The sequence below is a fragment of the Desmodus rotundus genome, chromosome 5 (assembly GCF_022682495.2).
Source record: "Desmodus rotundus isolate HL8 chromosome 5, HLdesRot8A.1, whole genome shotgun sequence".
Taxonomy (NCBI): domain Eukaryota; kingdom Metazoa; phylum Chordata; class Mammalia; order Chiroptera; family Phyllostomidae; genus Desmodus; species Desmodus rotundus.
The window spans coordinates 47,743,794-47,761,171 of record NC_071391.1 but is presented as its reverse complement, the minus strand read 5'-3'; the positions used below and the strand labels follow the sequence as shown (position 1 = coordinate 47,761,171).

Below are 17,378 nucleotides of genomic sequence, written 5' to 3'. Positions count from 1 at the left end.
GTCACTTCCACCTCTGAGCCCTTCTCCCCACCCTTTTGCAGGTTTATATACAAATGTAAACACATCATAGTGCATCCAACTCTCACTTAAAACCTTTTGGTGGCTCCTAGTTGCACTCAGGGTAAAAACCAAGTTCTTCAGCAAGGCCTGTATGGAGCTCCTCACTTCTCCAGTCTGACCTACCCGTCTCCCAACACACTCTGTGTGCCAGCAATACGAAAGTGCTTGTAAGTCCCAGACCGGCTCTCTCTGTACCTTGGCGTCCTTTGCACAGCCTCTGCCTGCCCGGAAGGAGGCCTCCTCTCCCTTCCGCATGTTCGCATTCATCCGTCACATCTGTGTTTATTATCTCCTTGTGAAAGGAGAGATTATCTTTTCTGATCTGTTCTGGCCAATTAATCACCCCCTTTTTGTACTCCCCCCTAAGCCTTGCTCACAAATCTGGTGTTGCATCTGTAATGTAATTATTCATGTCTGTATTACCCACTAGGCTATGAGTCTCTGAGACCAAGGTTATTGTCTTACTCCAAACTTTGTTCCTAGCTTCTAGACGAACATAGTATTTTATTCATTTTTTCATAGAAATATGTATTGAACTTAAGCACAGAGTGAAGAGATAAACATCTTTCTTGTCCATGAAATCCTTGCGCATGGGACCCTGTCTTGCCCACTCTCCAGCATGGAGTCTGAAAACCAGCAAGTAACCAGTCTAGACTGACTGACTGAATGAACAGGTGTCAAGCCTCTGTGCCTTTGTACACACTGGTCCCTGTTGGCCCTTCCTCCCGTCTTTGTTCTAGCTCCGTGGCAAACAGCACGGCAAAGGCAGCTGAGAACAGGCTTCAGAGTCAGACAGAGTTGGGTTAATCCCTGGCTCTGTTGCTAACAGTGCGGCCTTGTTTCAGTTTCCTGTCCTGTAAAACGGGCATGATAAAACCTGTGGTAAGGGCTGTTGGGGGATTAAGTGAGGGTGTATTTAAAGCACCCAGCAGAATGCCTGATACATGGTAAGGGCTCAATAAGTAGTAACTATCGATATTCCTGCTGGTCCCTCAGGACTCAGATGAAGTGCCATCTCCTCGGGGAAGTCTTTCCTTTTACTTCGAGCTCCCCCCTGGGTTAGGTGCCCTGCTGGAAAATTACTACAGCATTACATAGCATTGCATGCTCACTTCTCTCGGAGCATGTGTCACAACTATCGCAATGAATCGGACAATGTGTTTGCGCTTCTACCAGGTTCTAAGTACTGAATATAGAATGAGGAGAGAGAAGAAGACTTTCTGGGTTGTGAACTACTGGAGGGCTGGGCCCTGTCTTGCCTTTGTTTCTCTAGCCTCCAGCACGAAGCCCGATGCACCAAAATCGACCAGCAGAGACCAACACATTGAATGGACACGTGCATGGACCTACTTTTGTTGTGTTGACAGTTTTCATATTTTTGTGCTTATTGGTCAGAATATTACAGGAGTCTAAAGGGGTTCAGCGTTTCATTTTTAACTACTCCTAATGTATAACCACCGTGCCAGCCTTTCCTAGGTGTGGTGGTTGCACCAGTCGGCGAGATCATTCTAGTCCTCTCTTTCAGGTTCTATGACAAGGTGCTTTCTTTGCATGAGGATTCAGCATCCCCCGTGTCGAACCCCCTGCTCGCGTTTACCCTCATCAAACGCCTGCAGTCGGACTGGAGGAATGTGGCGCACAGTCTGGAGGCCAGCGAGAACATGCGAGGTAATGAGGAGGGGGGCTGGTGGGTAAAGAGAAGATTCTGTCTCCTGACTCAGTGGAAAGGAGAGAGATTCTGATGGGATGTGATGAAGGATAATGAAGTGGGTAAGTATTACCTGATCTCCTTAGCTCTAAGTATTACAAAGAACTAGGCCCCCTTGTTACTATGTTTCTATAACTTTACATGAGAATGTACTTTCATATCCATTATCTCACTTGATCTTCACTACAGTCCTGCTGGGAACGGCACTTATATCATCCCATTTACATGTGTGTAGCCAGTGATGTCTTCTAATAATTTCTGTTTTATTAAATTGCCACAACAGTGTGATCTGGAGCAAGATCACTTTCCTAATTTGCTCTGCCTTGTACTTGAACAAGTTTGTTGGCTTTGGGGAAGTTGAGAGGAAGAAGAATTATCCCCCCAAAGGGCAAGACTCCTGGAGACAGAGCAGATGGGACAGTGTGATAGAGGCGTGTGCCTTAGTTTTCACCCGAGAGCCTTTCTTCCTCACTCAGAAGGTGTATTAAGCATCCACTCTGTGCCAGGAACTGTGCTTGCCACTGCGAAGAAAGGCAAACCAAGCATTATCTTTGTCCACGAAATATGGCAACAGGTGATTATGCCTGTGTTTTGAATGGGGGTGGTGTTGTTTTCACGGCCTTTATAGCGTTGAAGGATGGTTATGAGAAGGTGGAGCAGGACCTGCCAGCCTTCGAGGACCTGGAGGGAGCAGCAAGGGCCCTGATGCGGCTGCAGGACGTGTACACGCTCAGCGTGAAGGGCCTGGCCCGAGGCGTCTTTCAGAGAGTCACTGGCTCCACCGTCACTGACCTGCACAGCCCCAGCCGGCTCGTCTCCCTCACTGCGGACGACTGCTTCCAAGTTGGCAAGGTAACCGCTTTCAGAGAGAGGTGAACTGCCGGCTCTGCTTTCTTGTGGGTGAAGTAACTCTATCCCGATTGCTTTTACATGTTTCTAATCCTGACAGCAGACTCAGAAATTTGTTGTTATTACGCATTTGCAGGTGAAGAAACTGAGGTTCAGAGAGAGTAAAGCCCTAGCCTAACTTTTCACAACTTTAAGGAGAACTAAAATTTGAACCTGGGCCCCAGCCGGTGTGGCTCAGTGGTTGAAGTGTCATCCAAAAGGTTGCACGTTCCCTTCTGGTCAGGGCATATACCTCAGTTGCGGGTTCATCCCCATCCAGGTGCAGACGCGTGGGACCACCGGTCCAGATGCGCACGATTCCTGGTCCTGGCGCAGTTCCCTGGCCTGGGTGCGTGTGAAGGCAACCAGTTCATGCTTCTCTTGCATTGACGTTTTGCTCTCTCCCTTCCTCTCTCCCTTTCTCCCCCTCTCCCTCTAAAAAGGCAAATGGAAGTGTCCTTGGGTGAGGATTTTTTTAAATTTTATTTAAAAAAATTTTTGAACCTGGGTCTTTTAACTCCAAATCCCAGGCTGTTTCCATGATAGCTAAAGTGATCACGTACTGAGGACACTATTGAGAGAGGATGGAGTGTTATCAGCCAGGACAACAACCATAAACTGGGACAGTCCTGGGCAAAATGGTCCTTGGGTCACCTAGCTATAGCGCCCTGCCGGTAGATGAACAGCTGGGTGGAAAGGAGAAGCCAGCCAAGGGTGGGGAAAGGGGTAGGAGACAGTGATGTGGAGGGGCCTCCTGAGACTCTGGAATCTCTTGCACAGTTCCTAGGCATTTAGAAATACCCGATTAAGGTAGAGTCACAAAACAGGCCATTCACTCTAACATTACGTAAGGAAATAGACTTCAGGACGCTTCCATGTGAGGTATTTAACTGATCTTTGATCATAAGTTATAAGCATACTTGAGGTCATTTTACAGTATACTCTTTGTTAGCCTTCGCCTCAGGAGTAGTGGAGTAAATCCTTTTTAGTTTTGAAGATGTGTGTTGCAGGAAAGCGAAGTTTTTACGACTCCTGTAGTATTCGTTAGCCGGTCTGAGAGTGGGCCTGTGGTCCCGATTCCATGTTTTGAGGATCAGTCTTCCCAGTTTAAGCAGAGTGAGTTGCCTAAGCCTCTCTGTGCGCCGTTTTCCCTTTTCTGAGATCCTGGATGGAAGCAGAGCTCAATCATCATGTTCACGGCTAATTTAAATTTAAAATAGTTTCATGTCAATACATGCTTCATTAGCAAGGCCATTCTGAGACTCAAACCGTATGTGGGAAATTTAGTAAGCCACTTTCTGAAAGTCTCACTGGCCCTCTTTATTTCTGTGTTTATTTACTTTGAAAGATAAAACGTTTCAAATGTAAGAGAAGTACATAAAATAATAATATAACAAGCAACTATATCTGTGATTGAGATGAGATATATGTTCAAATTTTACTACGTTTGTTTCCAATTTTTTTTCAGGTTTTTACGAAGTAATTTACATAGAGCTAAATAAAGCCTCTCTCCTTTCCCTTCTCACCCCCCACTACGCTCTCTGCTGCACCTCAGCTGCGTCCTGAGCACGCAGTATGCGCTCTTCCGAGTCCGGCTCCTTTCACTCAGCGCACTAGGTCTGCGGGACCCATTTGTGTTGTCACATTCATTAGTGGTTCATCCCTTTCTGTCGCCTAGCAGTACTCCATCGGAGGAATATACCAAAACCTGTTACCCCGTCTCCTGCCGACGGACGCTTGGGTTGTTTTCAGCACGGGCTACTGTGAATAAAGCTGCTATTAACATTCTTATGTGGGTCTTTCTGTGGACGTTTGTTTTCATTTCTCTTAAAAAAACCCTGGAAAGTTAAAAACCTGGGGGTGGTATTGTGAGTCAAAGAATAAGCTTTAATAATTATTAACATCTGGCCAAATTTGTTTCGTCTACATGTCTCCAATTCCCTCCATCACTGGTGATTTTAAAGTGATAGGCTTCCTCTTTTCTGAAATTCTTAGTTGTCTAATTCCCCTGCCCCACTGTTGTGTCTGTTGACTCTTGTTCATGATCAGTTATGTCCCAATACGGTGTATGATGTTCCATCATGAGCTCATTTTTAGCAGGACTTTCCCCCATAAGAGAATCTCTGTGCCCAGAATGAGAGTTTGGGGTTTTCTTCTTCCAGGTACTCTGGTGGTATCACTGGACACTGGACTTAGATCCTTTTTTTCCTTTTTTTTTTTTTTGCCCTACATTATATCCCCACAACTTATTTATTTTGTAACTGGACATTTGTACATTTTGACTTACCCCCTACCCCCTGCCTCTGTCAACCAGTCTATTCTCTGTTTCTATGGGCTTGGGTTTTTGTTTGTTTTTGTTTTTTTTGGATTTCACATATAAGTGAGATCATATGGTATTTGTCTTTCTCTGACTTATTTCTCTTAGCATAAAGTCCTCAAGCTCCATCCATGCTGTTGCAAATGACAATACTTCTTTCTTTTTGTGGCTGAATAGTATTCCATTGTGTTATATGTATGTAACTTTCCTTCTCCACTTATCCTTTGCCATTGAGGAACCCTTAGGTTGTTCCTATAGCTCGGCTATTGTAAATATACTGCACTGAACAGGGGGTACCCATATCTTTTTGAGTTAGTGTTTTCATTTTCTTTGGATAAACACCCAGAAGTGCAATTGCTAGATCAAATGGTAGTTTTATTTTTAGTTTTTTGTAGAACCTCCATACTGTTTTCCATAGTGGCTGTACCAATTTGCATTCCCACCAATAGTACGTAAGGGTTCCCTTTTCTCCACATCCTCACCAACACCTGTTATTTCTTGTCTTTTGGATGAAAGCCATTCTAACAGGTGTGAGGTGATATATCATTGTGGTTTTGATTTGCAATGGCCTTAGATCTATTTTTATATTGATTTATTGGCCTGGGGGTTCCTTAAATGTATGAATAATTCAAATTCACACCCTAAATTCATGTGAGCCAGAGGCTTAAAGGCTGTGAATATTCCGTGGAGACATTTTATTTCCCCAAAGAGAGCCCAGAGAGAAAGAAACCAACTTTCTTGTCTCCTTGTGAAGGTGGGTAGATTTTTCCCAGTCTACTCTTTTTCTCTTTCTTTTTAATGATTTTATTTATTTATTTCTAGAGAGAGGGGAAGGGAGGGAGAAAGAGAGGGAGAGAAACATCAGTGTGTGGTTGCTTCTCATGCACCCCCTACTGGGGACCTGGCCTGCAACCCAGGCATGTGTCCTGACCGGGAATTGAACCAGTGACCCTTTGGTTCGCAGGCTGGCACTCAATCCACTGAGCCACACCAGCCAGGGCTGATCTTTTTCTTAAGGTGTAGTTTTTCACAGGTTTTAGTTTTATGAATGTGTCTTAATGCCACTACCTAGGTTTGGGGAGATCTACGGAAGGCTCATCTGTCCTCATGAAGACATTATGACCTGAGGCCACTAAGTACCCAGGTTGCTAAGACTAGCACCCACCTCATCCTAGGCAGCCTCAGCATCTGATCATAAGTTTATTGCCTGGATTTTCAGCTCCTTTTTTGTTTCTGGTACCTGGGTATTTTCTATTTTTTCTTCAAAATATATACTAAAATGCTTGTTTTGTGTTTTATTAAAAATCTGTGCCTTTGTGGTTGGAAGGATTTCAATGATCTCAACTTACCATATTGCTAGGATTTGAAGTTTCTTGTGGAAACTTTAATTAAATAAATCATTAACTTAGTAGAAAAAGCTAAGTAATCTTTGATTAACATTCTTCAACTCAAGGTTGTTACAAATTGGAAACTGATGACCAGAGAGGTAACACAGCAGGTATGGGGCAGACCTGGGATAGAAACTGACTTATATTTAGGCTGCAGTCACGTTATTTCTACATTCTGCTGCCCTTCTGCCTGTCTGGAAGTTATACCTGAATTTGATCATTTTGCAAGAGTCCTTCCAACTCTGTGACTTTAGAATTCCATGTTGTCTCCAACATCGATTTCCAGGAAATTCCACCCGCAGTTCTGGTATTCTAGTTAACTGTAAGCTATTAGGAGACAGGAGCTGTGTCTAGTGCATGTTGCCATATTCTGACATTTAATATAGGACAATCCACTGGGCTCTCATAGCCTTCCCGGGTCTGCCTGCATTATGGTGTTAACGCATTGTGTCGCAGTTACTGGTTTATCATGGGCCCCTCAATGGGAAGATCACAAGGGCAGGGACCACAAGTACATTGTAAATACTCAGCAAACATTGAATAAATGAGTGAGTGAATCCATTCCTCGCACCACCACAGCAATATCTCCCCAAACACATGGCATTCATGACTCTCATTGCCTTTTTAAGTTCACTTCCTGCCTCTCTTCACCTCCCACCGCGGCCACAATGCACTACTCGAACATATTCTTGCTTTTGGCTTCTGTTTCTACCATTCCCTCATCTTAAAGTGCCCCTCCTCCCAATCGTGGCTTATTGAAATCCTTCTCCTTCTTCAAGGACATCTCCTCTCAGATGCCACTTCTTCCATGAAACCTTCTGAGATTCCCAAACCTCCGCCTTTGTCTATGTCTCCCCAGCATATTACATGTATTTTCTTCGAGCGTTCATGCCATTCTGCCCAGTATTATAGTTAACTTGAATTCATATGTCTTCTCTCCAGATTATAAATTCCTTAAATGTAAGAACACATGTGTCTTCTTTATACCTGGTAAAATGCCTTGTATATAACAGATGCCTAACAAAATGAATTTAAATGAATTTCAGATGAACACTTGCCTTCTTGGGTTCCAATGGCCCTCCACTCTTTGCATGTCATTTCCTTTTTTCTACCTGTGGACTCGGGCTTTAATGATAGTACCCATGTTCCCGGCAGGTGGCCTATGACATGGGGGATTACTACCATGCCATTCCGTGGCTGGAGGAGGCCGCCAGTCTCTTCCGAGGATCTTACGGACAGTGGAATACAGAGGATGAGGCAAGCCTGGAGGATGCCTTGGATCACCTGGCCTTTGCCTATTTCCAGGTAGGGGAGCAAGTGAGACTCACTGCTTTCATCACAATAAATGGAATGCTTTACATCTGCTTTACAATTTTCTAAGCATTTTCATGTCTCTTAACTTATTTCATCTCCCCAACAGCACCAAATGTGAATCAAGCAGGCCAGTTGTTTTATTATTTCCATATTTCACATGCGAGTAAACTAAATTTCCAGAAAAAACTCCTCACTTGTCACCAAGTGCACAGAGCTGGGGTGAGAGCCCAGGGCTGCCGGACTCCTAGTCCAGTGCTCTTCCCAATGCACGGACCACTTTAAAGTCCTCATCTCTCGTTCAGGAGGCAGTCTCACACCTGTAGCCGCAACAGCTGCATTGACAACTGTTTAATGGGGTCACGGTCAACGTAAATCACTCTTTTGCCCTCTCAACAACTCATAACTCTTCACAGATAATATGCCATGATATTGCTAATGTCCAAGGAAGAAGTTTGAGTGCTACCCTCTTCCATCTGCCATCGAGTCCAACTGTAAGGTGACTAGGGTCCAGCAGAGCTGGCCGCAGCAGCTCAGCGCCTCCTCCAGGTGTTTTTCCTTGACACGGCTGATCTGCGACCTCACGTGGAAGCTCATTCCCCTAAATATGGGAGCTGCCATCCTTTGGCATAGCTAGTAACCCTATTTCCCAACAGACTGTACAGTTTTTAAGAGTGGGCTTTAAAAATCACTACAGAGCCAGTTCCCTAGAGTGTCCAAAGCTAATAAAGCAGGCCTTCTCCCTACAGTCCTTTTTCTTTCTCCCTTCTCCTGATGTGGGTGGTCCAACCCCACGTGTTGCTCCCAAAACATATCTATTCTCAGTGTGGCAGATGCTCTCATTCCCCTCATGGAAGTTTCTGGTAAGTGGATCTTTGCTGTAAAACTTTCCAGAGTGCTTTTCCTAACTCTTCTGCTCAATTGCTATGTATTAAAACTGAAATAGAATCACTGTCATGCAGCAGAAGACAGGAAGTAGTTGAATTTTAATAGAGGAAGAAAGGGGAGAATTGCCGCGCAGAGACTCAGAGAAGATAAACTAAAGCAGCTCACTCTGAAAGGCAGGATTTTAAATCCGGGACCCGAGTATTAGTTCTGCTCCCCCCCTCACCGCCTGTGCTGACTTAGATTTCCCTTCTACTCACTGGAAAAGTCTCTCTTTCCACAGTCGTGCTTTGTCTGGTCGATCTTGTTCATCTTACAAGGCATAGCTCAAATGTCGCCTACTTTGAGAAATCGTCCTTAGTCCTCCTGAGAGTCCACAGACTCGCCTTCTTTGTGCTCTTACAGCACAACTTTTTATGCAACAGTAATAGAACACATAAGGCATTGTCTCACAGACCTTCTATGTTCCCCTTTACCCACAGTAAACAGAGGTAAGTGTCTCTCCATGGGCCTTTCATTATCACATGAGATTGTACATGGTATAGATGTGTGTATATAATGTGTATACACACACGTGTGCATATACATACATGTATACCATGAAAATGATTGAATTATATATTATATAATTATATCGGATATAATTATACATATTTTTTCACGATATATTTTAGGAAAAAAATATTTCAGTACCTGCTAATAATAAGAGACAGTGGAATATAGTATGTAAATCCTGGGCTCTGAGGTCAGACAGACCTGGATTAAAATTCTGTGAAAACTTGGGCAACTTAATCCTTGGACCTCAGTTTTCTTATCTTTAAAGCGGGGATAATAATGATCCTATTGGGGAGGAAAAATAATTTTCCTTCTAATCTTCTGAGTTATTGGCTGAGACCTCCCTATAATAAAAGAGAGATTAACAAAAGGAAAAATAAACAGAAGCTTACTAACGTGTATACCTAATGTATACATGGGAGATACCTGGGGGAAAATGAGCAGCTCTCTGAGGCAACCTAAGTTGCTACCTTAAATATCGCCTTCAGCTTACAGCAGGTCATCGTGCAGTGGTTCTGTGCGGTGTCGGTGGGGCTGACTTCTCGGGGAGTGCACTTTGTAAGTTATGTACGTATGGCTTCACTATGTCGCACACCTGGAATTAATATAAAATCGTATGTTAACTGTCATTGGAAAATGAAAATAGAATTCTAAAAAAAACTTATCTTCAGCTAAAGACAAGAAAGAAAGCCATGGGGAGAGGCAAGCTGCGGGAGGTCACCCAGAAAGCTGTGGTAAACCAGGGGAGAGTTATGTAGAGTTTGATGGGTGCCTTCTCCATGGACACGATTCTCCTGTGACTCAGGTCCTCCTTCCCCACCTGGTCCAGAGGGGGAGATCCTTACAAATGGAGATTCCCTTTATGTCCCTTACAACAGGGAAACGTCTGCTCTGCTTTTCAGAACTTCTCCCATGTTTGCGCTTTTTCAAAATAATTAGCTTAAGATGATCCTTATGCCAAAGAGGCATATTTTGGGGTGACATATTCTACTACCCTGCAAGGTTCACCTCAGAGTTGTGAGGATTAAAGGCGCTCACACATGTAAAGCCCTTAACACAGTTCATGGCACGTACGCACTCAGTAGTGAATGGAAGCAAGTATTATTATGTTACACTACAAGTGTATGTTCTTTTCCTTCACTCAACATTATTTAGTATAGAAATGCCCAAAGAAATTTAACCCAAACATCAAAAGTAACTCTAACATTTTTCTTGATAAAATATAACTTTATCTTGTGAAAAAACCTTCATTTTAAACATATGTATAATTACATTTTAGTTCTCTTCGTCTCAAGAGTTTGAAACACTATAACCCTTAGTTAATACCTGATGTTATAAGATATCCTTAGATTACTTAACTATCCCTCTGTTAAGTACAAAACAGATAATTCACGGTATTATATAATAATAAATAATCTGTGTGTCCAACAATAGTGGGATGGTTAGGTGATGTCTGATGTGCCTTCTTGATGAAATAAAATGCAGTCATTAAAAATGCTCTCTCTCGGAGTTCCGGCCAAGATGGAGGCGTAGGTAGAAACCCTTCGCTTCCTCCCACAACCAAGGGGAAGATAACAACCAATCTAAAATCAATAAACAACCTGAAGCACCAGAAAATCAAACTGCATGGAACTCCAACAACCAAGGAATTAAAGGAAAAAATCAAGCAGAACAAGCAGACCTGTAAGGCAGTGAATGGAGGGAACCCTCGGCGACGTAGCAGACTGGGCGGGCGCCTCGTTGGGAGAAACCTTGGCGGACGGTGGGGGTGGGCGGCAGCAAGGTGGCAGGCCGGCAGGTGGGGATGACTGAACGGGAAACTGAGACTCAGAGCGGACTGTGGACTACAGCGGGGTTGCCGCAGCAGGAGAAACTCCCGGCCTCCCACGAGGTGGTTGGAAAGTGGGGCTAGAGCCGAGCAGGCGAGCCGCCCCGTTCCCTCTCCGGCTCCTCCCCCACAGGCAGCGCCCCCGCGCAGCAGGGAGGGCTGCCCTGCACAGGCGAGCACCTAAGGCCCCGCCCCCTTACGACTTAACAGGTGTGCCGAGACAAAGACATGGGGCCCAAATGAAAGAACAGAGCAAAACTTCAGAAAGAGTACCAAGCAGTGAGGAGATACCCAATTTGGAACAAAAGGAAGAAATAAACATCCAATTGGAACAGAATGAAGAAACAAGAATTCAAAAAAAATGGGGACAGACTTAGGAACCTCTGGGAAAACTTGAAACATTCCAGCATCCGAATTATAGGGATGCCAGAAGGAGAAGAACAACAGCAAGAAATTGAAAACTTATTTGAAAAAATAACAAAGGAAAACTTCCCCAAACTGGCGAATGAAATAGACTTCTAGGAAGTCCAGGAAACCCACAGTCTCAAAGAAGTTGCACCCAAAGAGGAACACACCAAAGCACATCATCGTTAAGTTACCCAAGATTAAAGATAAGGAGAGAATCTTAAAAGCAGCAAGAGAACAGGTGATAGTTACCTACAAAGGAGTTCCCATAAGACTATCAGCTGATTCCTCAAAAGAAACCTTACAGGCAAGAAGGGGCTGGAAAGAAGTATTCCAAGTCATGAAAGGCAAGGACCTACATCCAAGATTACTCTATCCAGCAAAGCTATCATTTAGAATGGAAGGGCAGATAAAGTGCTTCTCAGATAAGGTCAAGTTAAAGGAGTTCATCATCACCAAGCCCTTATTATATGAAACGTTAAAGAAGAAGAGAAAGAAGATAAAAAATATGAACAGTAAAATGACAACAAACTTAAAATCATCAACAAGTGAACCTAAAAAAAAAAAGAAAAACAACGAAAACAAAAACTAAGCAAATAACTAGAACAGGAACAGAATCAGAGAAATGGACATCACATGGAGAGTTTTCAGTGGGGAGGGGGAAAGGTACAGGGAAGAAGAAGCATAATTGGTAGTCATAAAATAGACAGGGGGAGGTCAAAAATGGCACAGGAAACAGAAAACTCAAAGAACTTATATGTATGACCCATGGACATGAACTAAGGAGGGAATGCCGGAGGGTTGGGGGTGCAGGGCGGAGGGGGGGAAAGAGGGGGAAAATTGGGAAAACTGTAATAGCGTAATCAATAAAATACACTTTAAAAAATGCTGTCTCTCTCACAAGCCCACCTTCCTAGCAGCACTATTCATAGCAGCGAAGAGGCGGAAGCCGCCCAAATGTCCATCAAAGGATGAATGGATAAACAAAATGTGGTATATACATTCAATGGAATATTATTCAACTTTAAAAAGGAAGGAAATCTGACACATGCCACGACATTGGTGAACCTTATGGACATCATACTAAATAATATAAGCCAGTCACAAAGAGACTAATGCTGTATGATTCCCCTTCCGTGTGGTATCTAGAGACAAAGTAGAATGGTGGTTCCCAGGGGCTGAGGGGAAGGGGAAATGGGCAATTGTTTAATGGGTACAGACTTTCAGTTTTTGCAAAGCGAACAAATTCTGGCAATTAGTTGCACAATAATGTGAATATATTTAATACTACAGAACTGTACATTTAGAAATGGTTAAGGTAGTACATTTGGTTTATGTGGATTTTTTTTTTACCACAATTAAAAATAATAATTAAAAAAATGATGTCTCCAAAGACTTTTTTGTAATGATATGAAAAAAATATTCCTGCCCTGGCCAGGTGGCTTAGTTGATTGGAGTGTTGTCCTGTACACCAGAAGTTTGTAGGTTCAATTCCCAGCCAGGGTACATATCTAGGTTGCGGGTTTGATCCTGGTCAGGGCATGTGCAGGAGGCAATCAATCGATGTTTCTCTCTCACATCGATGTTTTTCTCTGTCTCTCCCTTCCTCTCTCTCTAGAATCAATAAAAAATATATATCTTGAGTGAGGATAAAAAAATTCCTGATAGCAACGTTGAGTGAAACAATCAGGACGTGAAAATGTATAAGAAATGAGTATAACTATGTCAAGACTAGATGTCATCCAGAGTGCTCGGAGGGCCTGGGTTTCAGTGGAGCATTGTTTTTCTATTTCTCACATGTTTTAGAATGTGCTTATTGCTTTTATCATTAAAAAGAAAAATGTAATATGCAAAAATAAAATGACCGAAGGAAACATCGTTCTATCAGTTATCATCACTCCACAGCACCCTGCACTTGGCTCTGTTCCCCGGGTTTGCTGGGAAAGTCCTGTTTACTTTTGACCATGTGTAGCCCAGGGCCGAATGGCTACAGGAGAGCTCATTACGATGCAGTGGGAATGTTTCAGGTTGAGTTTTCCTTTGCCTCCCTCCCATACCTTTGTAGACTCTAGGAAGGGTTGAGCCTGGAGAAAAAAAATTATATTTTTACTACGGCTTTTATATTTTCATATTAAGTTTAATAATGAAATATACCCAAATAACAACACCTTGCAATTATGTGGTTTTGCATGCTTTAGGATTTGAGGACGTTTTAAGAAAGTTTATTATCAGTTATTTTTCTACCTTCCCTGGTAAGGGTGGTAATAAGTCCTTTGTAAATGAGGAAACTGAGGAGCCCTACTTTACGTCAGGGCTGCAAACCCTGAATTAGGACAGAGCTTCCACATTTCTAGTCTACTGCTCACTTCAATGAGTTGCATTATCTACTTGTGGTAAGAATATTTTATAGTATTTTTGAAAGTCCACTGATTGATTTGGTCAGAGGAGATATCCTCAGTGCAGTTAACTCCTCCTTTTTCTCTCTTTCTTTCTTTCTTTTTTTCATAGGCGGGAAACGTCTCCTGTGCCCTCCGCCTCTCCCGAGAGTTCCTTCTCTACAGTACGTAATGATGAAAGACAAGCCACAGGTCTGACTTACCGGGAGATCCTGCTGCTCCTGGCCTTAAAGCTCTGCAAGTGAAATACAGCTGTTTCTATTTTCCCAATGTCATAATCCAAGTCGCATTTCTAATTTTGGATTAAATCTTACACACGGATCAGTGCATGGCGGTGGGGATTTTTAAGTTAGTTGCAAAATACTAAGAAGATAACAACCTATCCCCTTCCTCCTCCCCCCTCAAACAGTCGTATACTAATGTTCTTCTGTGGGGAGCAGGTCCTGGTTGGGAGCCAGTTTTCCAGGGACATCTAGAGACTCAGGATTGGGAAGTAGACCTGGGAACAAGTGTGATCATTGGGAACTGTGCGTGCAAGGGGAGTGACTCAGCAAGATTACTCCCCACAGCTGCTTACAAAGAGATACCAGTTCTTCCCTTTAAACCAGGGCTCGCTTGGCTATGCAAGCATCTTGCCCATTCAGCACAGAACTCAGCTTCGACCCTCACCAGAGTTGAACGAGATGGAGACTTGCTAGCTTAGCTCTCTGCTTCGATCTTTTTGCTTAAAATTTTGGTAGTGAGCCTTGGTCCGGGTAGCTCACTTGGTGAGAGCATCATCCCAGTATGTCAAGGTGGCAGGTTTGATCTCCAGTCACGGCACATGCAAGAATCAACCAACGAGTGAATAAATAAGTGGAACAACAAATCAATGTTTCTCTCTCTCTCTGCCTCCTTCTCTCCCCCCTTCTCCATTTCTCCTCCCTCCCCCCTCTTTAAAATCCATAAAAAATAAAAAATTTTTAAAACTAAAAAAATTAAATAAAATTTTGGTAGTAGATGGATTCCCAGGTTTTCCTTTAATAAGATATGTAGATGCTAAAGTAAGATACAAAATCACTATAATGTTTTAATATTTATAAAGTATTTCATGTAAGACTTTACATTTGTATTTATTTATCACTTTTTAATGAATTCACTTAGTGATGTTATTCCATTCTCATAATTTGACAAATGGTAGGATAAGGAAGTAGCTATATAGTCTGGCAACACATGGGCAATTAGTGGTGCAGGCAACACGAGAACCCAATGTCCCTTTATTTCTTTGTGATTGGTCTATTAAAATCTCTGCCTATCCCAGAGAACCCAAATCGTGCACTATTATAGGTGGATACGTGGGACATAGCAAACTGAGATTCCCGGTTCCATTTCTGGCTGTGCAGCATTTTCAGTGGTGTTTTGGGTTCATCGTTTCCATTCTTCAAAATTTCATTTCTTCTCTTGTTAGAAAAGGATGGTAATTTCTGCCCCCTCCTTTGCCATGGCAGAGGGGGTGGTTAACAGCAGACTGAGCTCCACAGAGAAAGCTGCTTTTTGGAAGCATTAGAGCAATTCAGCACCTTCTTCTGAGAGGCACTGAGAAATACACAGAGACTAGCAGGCCAGGGGTAGCTGCCGCCCCACAGGGCATCTTGCAGCCAAAGTGGGCACAAATAAGGCGCAAGACCTCTGCAGGAACCCAGGCTAGAACCAAAGCTAGAACTCCTTTGTCCCATACTGCTCCACTCTGTGTCTAGGCTAGTTAAGAATTTTGAAGGATCTAGTAGCACTGGGAGTTAATTAGCTTCCAGTTCTCCAGAAGAATAGGCTGTGGTCTCTGCAACTTCTCTGCTTGTCTCTTTCCTCCATCAGATTGTAATCTCTACGAGGTTAGCCTCTAGCACAGTATCGGGTACATAGTAGATGTTCATTGAAGGTTTACCGAACAGATGAGTAAATAAACGAATGAAAGAATGAGGCTTATTCCCTACACATAAAACTGAGCATCGCACTGTCCTAGAGCGACCCACTTTCCTTTCCTTTCCTTTCCTTTGCACCCTCAGATCTGTCAGGCCCAACTCAACCTTTTAAAAATACCAGGACTGCTCTGGGAGGGTGGGCCTCACGTCCTCAGTGCGCGGACACAGCAGTTATTCCAGGTGCCCCGTTGCCGCTCGAGTGTGGCAGTGAAGCTGTAGGAAACCATGGCAGCGCTCCCTGGGGGCCGCCGTTTGTTCATCTGCGTTGTCCCCTGCTCTGGTTTCTCCCAGGCCCAGATAATAAGAGGATGGCCAGGAATGTCTTGAAATATGAAAAGCTCTTGGCAGAGAGCCCCAGCCAGGCAGCAGCAGAGGCTGTCATCCAGAGGCCCAACGTACCCCACCTGCAGACCAGAGCCACCTACGAGGAGTTATGTCAGACCCTGGGCTCCCAGGTAGGGCTTTTCAGGGAGAGTAAAGGGGAACCGGCTTGGCTAGAAAGGGTAGAAGTGGGACAATGTGAGGAAGAGGCTATAAAAATGCAGGGACCACATTCTGAATCTCCCACATTCCGCTTCTTTTATGCTGTAGTTCCCCTAAATTAGCATGGCTCCTAGACGGTTTCCTCTTATGCTGATTCTAGCCTTTCCTTCCAGCCTACGCACTACCAGATCCCCAGCCTCCACTGCTCCTATGAGACCAGTGCCAGCCCCTACCTGCTGCTGCAGCCCATCCGGAAGGAGGTCGTCCACCTAGAGCCCTACGTCGTTCTCTACCACGACTTCGTCAATGACCTGGAGGCGCAGAAAATCAGAGGGTTTGCGGAGCCGTGGGTGAGTGTCCCCAACGCCTGCTAACAACTTCTTTGTGTCTTCACAGGCCTGGAGTTCAGGAGTATGAGCATAGGCAGCCTGACAGCGAGGATTTCGTCAGTCTAGGAGTTCAGAATGACAGCCATTCCATGGAACTAATCAATGGCGAGAAAAAATCACAGTAGTGGCTGCGTCTGGAGGGAGGGGATTGGCTGGGAAAAGGTACAAGGGGTTTCCTGGGGTGTTGAAAATGTGCTCTCAATATCTTCTTAGGGATATGGAGTACACAGCTGTAGGCATTTGTCAAAACTTGCCAAATGGTATACTTGAGTTCTGTGCATATCATTGTATATGTATTTTTTATTCTCACCTGAGGACACCTTCTCATTGCTTTCGGAAAGAGAGGACAAGGGAGAGAGAGAGAGACATCAGTGTGAAAGAGAAACATCAATTGGTTACCTTCTCATACATGCCCTGACGGGGGATGGAACCCACGACCTGGGTACGTGCCCTGACCAGGAATCAAACCCTCGACCTTTCGGCCTATGATACGACACTCCAACCAACTGAGCCACACTGGCCAGGGCTCATTGTATGTAAATTTGACTTAAAAAGAAGATCCCCCCAAATGTCCATCATCCCATGTAACTGGTAGAAGAAAAAAAAAAAAGGGTGAAGTGCCAGGGGCAAGAGTGATGTCCTGGTCCAGATTTACAGAATTACAGAGTGGAAAGTTTAGTTCAAGTTTATTAAATTATTAAGGGGGAACATGAGGTCCAGAGAGGGGAAGGGACTTGATTAAGGTCACACATGTAACTAGAGCCGGAAGAGAAACTTAGAGGTGCAGTGGCTGTCACCCTGCGAGTC

The 17,378-nt window shown here is 43.9% G+C and overlaps 1 protein-coding gene across 10 annotated transcripts in view; it reads left to right on the top strand.

Annotated features, from left to right (window-relative positions):
* The window catches only part of P4HA3 (prolyl 4-hydroxylase subunit alpha 3), a 47,400-nt gene that overhangs the window by 5,115 nt on the left and 24,907 nt on the right, over positions 1-17,378 (top strand). For all 10 annotated transcript variants that reach the window (XR_008426806.1, XM_024572828.3, XM_024572824.3 and 7 more), the window contains exons 2-7: positions 1,586-1,728; positions 2,397-2,620; positions 7,517-7,666; positions 13,854-13,905; positions 15,991-16,154; positions 16,356-16,532. Coding sequence is in view for 9 of the 10 variants with exons in the window: in XM_024572828.3 (XP_024428596.2) it covers positions 1,586-1,728; positions 2,397-2,620; positions 7,517-7,666; positions 13,854-13,905; positions 15,991-16,154; positions 16,356-16,532 (910 nt within the window). In the remaining variant the exon portion in view is untranslated. The remainder of the gene's footprint in view (positions 1-1,585; positions 1,729-2,396; positions 2,621-7,516; positions 7,667-13,853; positions 13,906-15,990; positions 16,155-16,355; positions 16,533-17,378) is intronic.